Raw genomic sequence first — 9,081 nt, 5'->3', positions numbered from 1 at the left:
ATGGGGCAGGTAGATATCTGGCAGGTAGATACATGGTCAGGTAGGTAGATGGGGCAGGTCAGGTAGGTAGATGGGGCAGGTAGATGAGGGCAGGGCCAGATGGTATGCGGTGATCACCTAATACCCTTTTCACAGTATAATTCTGAGACCAACCGTACTATGCTGGCTTCAACATATTCCCTTTCTCATTGTCCTTTACAGTATGGTTCCAGCAACTATATGGATAGGTGACAGGTCAGTAGAGTTCAGTCTCAGTACTGTGACAGGTCAGTAGAGTTCAGTCAGTCTCAGTCCTGTGAGGAGGATGTGGTTCTGTGTCAGGTCAGTAGAGTTCAGTCAGTCTCAGTACTGTGAGGGATGTAGGTTCTGTCTCAGTACCAGACAGGTCAGTAGAGTTCAGTCAGTCTCAGTACTGTGAGGAGGATGTGGTTCTGTGTGTCAGGTCAGTAGAGTTCAGTCAGTCTCAGTGCATGACAGGTCAGTAAGTTCAGTCAGTCTCAGTACTGTGAGGAGGATGTGTTCTGTGTGTCAGTCAGTGCTCCCGTCTGTCCCAGTAGTCTGACCAAAGTAGAGGCACGCAGGGCTGGTGAGGATGGACTGTGAGCTTGGCCAGGTCAGTTGAGTCTAGCTCCAGTTCAGTACTGTGTTAGATCTAGAGATCCTCTTCTTCCTCAGGGACCGTGACAGGTCAAGAACAGTCATGTCTCGTTAACTTGCTGCTCGGTAAAGGATTGTAGAATGTCAATAGCATTTTCAGTGATTCTAGTCCTTCTCCAAAACCCATTGGATGAGAAGGTCAGAGGAGGTCATGACTCTCAGTCAGTCTCAGTACTGTGAGGAGGATGTGGTCGTGTGTCAGGTCAGTAGAGTATTGTCTTAGTGCTCAATAGGCACCAGACAATACACATTGCAGTCAGTCAGGATTGGGGGAGGATTATGGTTCATTTGTATGTCAGTAGATTCAGTTTACTACTGTGAGGAGAATATACCGTTTACTACTGTATTGGTCAGTAGAGTATCAGTCGTTTCAGTACTGTATTGATCAGTAGATATACCCGTTTACTACTGTATTGGTCAGAGATATACCCAGTCCACTACTGTATTGAAACAGAATATACCCGTTTACTACTGTATTGAAACAGGTCAGTAGAGTTTACTACTGTCTCAGAATACCCGTTTAGGTCTGGTTTTGAAACAGTCAGTCTCAGTACTGTGAGGAGCAGATGGCTTTACTACTGTATTGAGTGAATGCTACCCGTTTACTACTGTATTGAAACCAGAATATACCCGTTTACTACTGTATTGAAACAGAATATACCGTTTACTACTGGTTTGAAACAGAATATACCAGTTTACTACTGGTTTGAAGCAGAACATACCAGTTTACTGCAATATTGAAACAGAACATACCCGTTTACTACTGTATTGAAACAGAACTGCTCGGTAAAGGATTGGGAGAATGTCAATAGCATTTTCTTGATTCTTCGCCTCCTTCTCCAAAACCCATTGGATGAGAAGGTCCTACAGAATATACCCGTTTACTACTGTATTGAAACAGAATATACCCGTTTACTACTGTATTGAAACAGAATATACCCGTTTACTTCTGGTTTGAAACAGAATATACCCGTTTACTACTGTATTGAAACAGAATATACCCGTTTACTACTGTATTGAAACAGAATATACCCGTTTACTTCTGGTTTGAAACAGAATATACCCGTTTACTACTGTATTGAAACAGAATATACCCGTTTACTACTGTATTGAAACAGAATATACCCGTTTACTACTGTATTGAAACAGAATATACCCGTTTACTTCTGGTTTGAAACAGAATATACCCGTTTACTACTGTATTGAAACAGAATATACCCGTTTACTACTGTATTGAAACAGAATATACCCGTTTACTACTGTATTGAAACAGAATATACCCGTTTACTTCTGGTTTGAAACAGAATATACCCGTTTACTACTGTATTGAAACAGAATATACCCGTTTACTACTGTATTGAAACAGAATATACCCGTTTACTACTGTATTGAAACAGAATATACCCGTTTACTACTGTATTGAAACAGAATATACCCGTTTACTTCTGGTTTGAAACAGAATATACCCGTTTACTACTGTATTGAAACAGAATATACCCGTTTACTACTGTATTGAAACAGAATATACCCGTTTACTACTGGTTTGAAACAGAATATACCCGTTTACTACTGTATTGAAACAGAATATACCCGTTTACTACTGGTTTGAAACAGAATATACCCGTTTACTACTGGTTTGAAACAGAATATACCCGTTTACTACTGGTTTGAAACAGAATATACCCGTTTACTACTGGTTTGAAACAGAATATACCCGTTTACTACTGGTTTGAAACAGAATATACCAGTTTACTACTGGTTTGAAACAGAATATACCAGTTTACTACTGTATTGAAACAGAACATACCCGTTTACTTCTGGTTTGAAACAGAACATACCCGTTTACTTCTGGTTTGAAACAGAATATACCCGTTTACTTCTGGTTTGAAACAGAATATACCCGTTTACTTCTGGTTTGAAACAGAATATACCCGTTTACTTCTGGTTTGAAACAGAATATACCCGTTTACTTCTGGTTTGAAACAGAATATACCCGTTTACTTCTGGTTTGAAACAGAATATACCCGTTTACTTCTGGTTTGAAACAGAATATACCCGTTTACTTCTGGTTTGAAACAGAATATACCCGTTTACTTCTGGTTTGAAACAGAATATACCCGTTTACTTCTGGTTTTGAAACAGAATATACCCGTTACTTCTGGTTTGAAACAGAATATACCCGTTTACTTCTGGTTTGAAACAGAATATACCCGTTTACTTCTGGTTTGAAACAGAATATACCCGTTTACTTCTGGTTTGAAACAGAATATACCCGTTTACTTCTGGTTTGAAACAGAATATACCCGTTTACTTCTGGTTTGAAACAGAATATACCCGTTTACTTCTGGTTTGAAACAGAATATACCCGTTTACTTCTGGTTTGAAACAGAATATACCCGTTTACTTCTGGTTTGAAACGGAATTGACGTCAACCTTGCATCCAGGTTCTGCTACAAACAGTAATGGTTGGTTAAACTGCCCAAATGGCACCCTATTCCCTACATAGTGCACTACTTTTATCCCGAATTGGCAACCTATGCTCTCTATATAGGGAACAGTGTACCATTTGGGCCGTCACCCTACGGTACATGTCTGGGCTGTGTTCACCTTGACGGTGCGTCTGTTTGTGTATGTCTGGCTGTGCGATCACCTCGAAGGTGTGGTCGAGCCGGTAGACGGGGACAGAGTTGATGGCAGAGACCACCTCCAGAACACCATTGAAGTTGTTGAGCTCCTGAAACACCTGGAGGATCTCAATGACCCGCGTTAACACCGCTACTCTCTCATCCAGGTTCTCTGCTTCCACAATACACCTGAGACAGAGAGAGAGACAAGAGACAGAGCCAGGGAGAGATGGGAGACAGTGAGAGAGAGAGAGAGAGAGAGAGAGAGACAGTGAGAGAGAGACAGTGAGAGAGAGAGAGAGAGACGGGAGACAGCGAGAGAGAGACAGCGAGAGAGAGACGGGAGACAGCGAGAGAGAGACGGGAGACAGCGAGAGAGAGAGACGGGAGACAGCGAGAGAGAGAGACGGGAGACAGCGAGAGAGAGAGACGGGAGACAGCGAGAGAGAGAGACGGGAGACAGCGAGAGAGAGAGACGGGAGACAGCGAGAGAGAGAGACGGGAGACAGCGAGAGAGAGACAGCGAGAGAGAGACAGCGAGAGAGAGACAGCGAGAGAGAGACAGCGAGAGAGAGACAGCGAGAGAGAGACGGGAGACAGCGAGAGAGAGACGGCGAGAGAGAGACGGCGAGAGAGACGGCGAGAGAGAGAGCAGCGAGAGAGAGAGACGGAGACAGCGAGAGAGAGAGCGGGGAGACAGCGAGAGAGAGAGGCGGGGAGACAGCGAGAGAGAGAGACGGGGAGACAGCGAGAGAGAGACAGCGAGAGAGAGACAGCGAGAGAGAGACAGCGAGAGAGACAGCGAGAGAGAGACAGCGAGAGAGAGACAGCGAGAGAGAGACAGCGAGAGAGAGACAGCGAGAGAGAGACGGGAGACAGCGAGAGAGAGACGGCGAGAGAGAGACGGCGAGAGAGAGACGGCGAGAGAGAGAGACGGCGAGAGAGAGAGACGGGAGACAGCGAGAGAGAGAGACGGGAGACAGCGAGAGAGAGAGACGGGAGACAGCGAGAGAGAAGACGGAGACAGCGAGAGAGAGAGACGGGAGACAGCGAGAGAGAGAGACGGGAGACAGCGAGAAGAGAGACGGGAGACAGCGAGAGAGAGACGAGGAGACAGCGAGAAGAGACGGGAGACAGCGAGAGAGAGAGACAGGGAGACAGCGAGAGAGAGACGGGGAGACAGCGAGAGAGAGACGGGAGACAGCGAGAGAGAGAGACGGGGAGACAGCGAGAGAGAGAGACGGGAGACAGCGAGAGAGAGAGACGGGAGACAGCGAGAGAGAGAGACGGGAGACAGCGAGAGAGACGGGAGACAGCGAGAGAGAGACGGGAGACAGCGAGAGAGAGAGACGGGAGACAGCGAGAGAGAGAGACGGGAGACAGCGAGAGAGAGAGACGGGAGACAGCGAGAGAGAGAGACGGGAGACAGCGAGAGAGAGAGACAGCGAGAGAGAGACGGGAGACAGTGAGATAGAGAAAGGAAATGGATCTCAGTATTAATGTTACTGAGTTCACAGCAGGGAGATGTTCATTAGTCCACACCGTAGCAAAACTTTTTGGCAATAGAAAATGAAAATCTGTGTTCTTATTGGACAAGTTCAGGTAGTATGGCTCTATTTGATTTTTTTTTTTAAACGTTTCCCACCTACTGAAACGGACCCAGCTAACCTCTGAACCCCAGGGCTTGGGTGAGTGGTGGAACTACTCACTTCTCAGAACCAAGCGTGAGGTTGGTGGTGTGGTCATCCTCAGCAGGTTGGGAGTTATTCTCCTTGTCCTCTTTAGTCCAGAACTCCCCACCAGCTCAGAACTGACCTCACAGCCCTGCAGAGACACACACCGTCAATAACATTACCCATACAACCTTACTGGCAATAGCATTACCCATATTGCACGACAGTAACATTACCCATACAACCTTACTGACAGTAACATTACCCATACAACCTTACTGACAGCAACATTACCCATACAACCTTACTGACAGTAACATTACCCATATAACATTACTGACAGTAACATTACCCATAACCTTACTGGCAATAGCATTACCATACATTACCGACAGCAACATTATACAACCTTACTGACAGTAACATTACCCGTACAACCTTACTGACAGTAACATTACCCATATAACATTACCATTTTACAACCTTACTGACAGTAACATTACCCATACAACCTTACTGACAGTAACATTACCCATACAACCTTACTGACAGTAACATTACCCATATAACATTACTGACAGTAACATTACCCGTACAACCTTACTGACAGTAACATTACCCGTACAACCTTACTGACAGTAACATTACCCGTACAACCTTACTGACAGTAACATTACCCATACAACATTACCCATATAACATTACCCGTCAACCCTTACTGACAGTAACATTACCGTACAACCTTACTGATAGTAACATTACCATATAACATTACCCATATAATATTACCCATATAACCTTACTGACAGTAACATTACCAGTACAACCTTACTGACAGTAACATTACCCCTGTACAACCTTACTTGACAGTAACATTACCCATAAAGCCTACCCATATATATTACCCCGTACAATAACAGTAATATTATAGTAGTGGAAGGTAACAGTAATATTATAGTAGTGGAAGGTAGAGTACTATTATAGTAGTGGAAGGTAGAGTACTATTATAGTAGTGGAAGGTAGAGTACTATTATAGTAGTGGAAGGTAGAGTACTATTATAGTAGTGGAAGGTAGTGAGTACTATTATAGTAGTGGAAGGTAGAGTAATATTATAGTAGTGGAAGGTAGAGTACTATTATAGTAGTGGAAGGTAGAGTACTATTATAGTAGTGGAAGGTAGAGTACTATTATAGTAGTGGAAGGTAGAGTACTATTATAGTAGTGGAAGGTAGAGTAATATAGTAGTGGAAGGTAGAGAGTAATATTATAGTAGTGGAAGGTAGAGTAATATTATAGTAGTGGAAGGTGGAAATACTATTATAGTAATGGAAGGTAGAGTACTATTATAGTAGTGGAAGGTGAAATAACTATTATAGTAGTGGAAGGTAGAGTAATATTATAGTAGTGGAAATGATGGAATACTTAGGAGGTGTCACCATGGTAACAGTGGTCTCACCTGTACAGTTCAGACTCAGAAGGGTGAGCTGGCGGGCGATCTCTATGGGGTGAAGGGTCATGAGGTCAAAGGTGTCCGTCTGACCCAGGCGGCTGATGTGCCACTCGATGGGCGGGGCGGGCTCTCGAAGGTGATGTTGTGGCTGACCCGTTGGACTGAGTCTGCATCTTCCTCTTGATGATCTTGTTGATGGACTCCACCCACTTTCTCATCGACTTTCCTGGTCAAGAAAGAAGGAGGACTTTTTCAGAGACAGGAAATGTGTCTCTGTACAGGGTCAGCCGCGTGGTGCAGCACATATAAAACATGACCTTGTCCCCATCTAGACTGGCAAGAGGTTAGAAGACAGAGCGTTTTGAGAATCTGTGTCACACTTTCCAATGTATTCATTTACAAACGGCAAATAAAGGTCAATCGTTTTTTCCTCTCACAATAACAGTGTCTGTAAATAAAACAAGTGTACATATTGGTTTTTAAAAGTGTGTGTGGGGGGGGAAGCCGACCTCGGAGTTGTAGAATGCTGCTGATGTACTCCAGTTTGCCTCGTAGCTCGGGGTCGTTCTCAAAGTCATAGAAATGATGTTCCACCCACTGACGAAACACATTCAGAACCCTGAGAGACAGAGACAGAGAGAGGAGAAAGAGAGAGACAGAGAGAGGAGAGAGTAATATTATAGAGAGACAGAGGAGAGAGAGAGACAGAGAAGGGGAGGAGAGCACAAGAGAGGAGACAGAGAGAGGAGAGAGTAATATTATAGAGAGAAGGGGAGGAGAGCACAAGAGAGAGGAGACAGAGACAGAGAGAGAGAGAGAGAGAGTAATATTATATAGAGAGAGAGAGACAGAGAGAGGAGAGAGTAATATTATAGAGAGAAGGGGGAGGAGAGCGCAAGAGAGAGGAGACAGAGAGAGAGACAAAGAGAGACAGAGCGAGACAAAGAGAGAGAGAGAGAGAGACAGAGAGAGGAGACAAAGAGAGAGAGAGAGACAAAGAGAGCCAGAGAGAGAGACAGAGAGAGACAAAGAGAGCCAGAGCGAGAGAGATACAAAAAGGCAGAGCCAGAGAGAGAGAGACAAAGAGAGCCAGAGAGAGAGAGACAAATAGATACAGAGAGAGAGAGAGACAGAGAATTTAAGAAGAGGGTAAAATACCACAGACATGGTGAAGGTGGAATTACTCTACTAATTACTCTACTAGAAACATGCCCAACCCAGGTGGGATGGAATCTGATTGGAGAGTGGTATGGTGGGATGGAATCTGATTGGAGAGTGGTATGGTGGGATGGAATCTGATTGGAGAGTGGTATGGTGGGATGGAATCTGATTGGAGAGTGGTATGGTGGGATGGAGAGTGGTATGGTGGGATGGAGAGTGGTATGGTGGGATGGAATCTGATTGGAGAGTGGTATGGTGGGATGGAGAGTGGTATGGTGGGATGGAATCTGATTGGAGAGTGGTATGGTGGGATGGAATCTGATTGGAGAGTGGTATGGTGGGATGGAATCTGATTGGAGAGTGGTATGGTGGGATGGAGAGTGGTATGGTGGGATGGAGAGTGGTATGGTGGGATGGAATCTGATTGGAGAGTGGTATGGTGGGATGGAATCTGATTGGAGAGTGGTATGGTGGGATGGAATCTGATTGGCGAGTGGTATGGTGGGATGGAATCTGATTGGCGAGTGGTATGGTGGGATGGAATCTGATTGGAGAGTGGTATGGTGGGATGGAATCTGATTGGAGAGTGGTATGGTGGGATGGAATCTGATTGGAGAGTGGAATGGTGGGATGGAATCTGATTGGAGAGTGGAATGGAATCTGATTGGAGAGTGGAATGGAATCTGATTGGAGAGTGGAATGGTGGGATGGAATCTGATTGGAGAGTGGTATGGTGGGATGCAGGCTCATTGGACAATGGAATAGTGATCAAACCTGAGTTGGACGGGTTGGACGTACTCCCTGCGGAACCTCTGTAGCTCTGCAGCCATTGGCTGATCCCCATTCCATAGAGCCTGTTTGTCTGCCTCTGTGGGCTCTGGCTCAGGGATCTCAATCCTGGGAAAGATCAAATATTATTATTGCCAAACCAACAGTTGTACTCCCTGACGAAGGCCATGCTGCTGAAACCCATCAAGAGTTGTAAAATATGTGTCCCAGTACCATACACTCAATATTAATTTAAGGATCAGACCATCCCCCCCCCAATGTTTTGCCTAAAAATGACTTACCTGAATCGAACTGCCTGTAGCTCAGGACCCAAGCAAGGTTATGCATAATTCTTGGTACCATTTGAAAGGAAACACTTTGAAGTTTGTGGAAATGTGTAATGAATGTAGGAGAATATAACACTTAGATCTGATTAAAGATAAAACAAAGGAAAAAAAACTGATTTTTTTTGTATTGTTTTTGACCCATCATCTTTGAAATGCAAGAGAAAGACCACAATGTATTATTCCAGCCAAGGTGCAATTTAGATTTTGGCCACTAGATGGCATTGCATTTATGTAAAAAAAATATGTCAAGACTGCCCAAATGTGCCTAATTTGTTTATTAATAACTTTTCAAGTTCAAAACTGTGCACTCTCCTCAAACAATAGCATGGTATTATTTGACTAATAGCTACTGTAAATTGGACAGTGCAGTTAGATTAACAAGAATTTAAGCTTTCTGCCA

The 9,081-nt window shown here is 44.3% G+C and overlaps 1 protein-coding gene across 1 annotated transcript in view; it reads right to left on the bottom strand.

Annotated features, from left to right (window-relative positions):
* Positions 1-8,585, bottom strand: part of LOC115120926 (son of sevenless homolog 2-like) — a 26,812-nt gene extending 18,227 nt beyond the window's left edge. The window contains exons 1-4 of the mRNA XM_065003378.1: positions 8,341-8,585; positions 6,915-7,024; positions 6,496-6,631; positions 3,221-3,470 (exon numbers count right to left, since the gene is read on the bottom strand). Coding sequence (XP_064859450.1) covers positions 3,221-3,470; positions 6,496-6,631; positions 6,915-7,024; positions 8,341-8,396 — 552 coding nt within the window. The 5' untranslated portion in view covers positions 8,397-8,585. The remainder of the gene's footprint in view (positions 1-3,220; positions 3,471-6,495; positions 6,632-6,914; positions 7,025-8,340) is intronic.
* Positions 8,586-9,081: the final 496 nt, after the last annotated feature.

This window comes from Oncorhynchus nerka, linkage group LG18, assembly GCF_034236695.1.
Source record: "Oncorhynchus nerka isolate Pitt River linkage group LG18, Oner_Uvic_2.0, whole genome shotgun sequence".
In the NCBI taxonomy this organism is placed as follows: domain Eukaryota; kingdom Metazoa; phylum Chordata; class Actinopteri; order Salmoniformes; family Salmonidae; genus Oncorhynchus; species Oncorhynchus nerka.
Note: the sequence above shows the minus strand (reverse complement) of the source record. Positions and strands in the feature narration are given on the sequence as shown.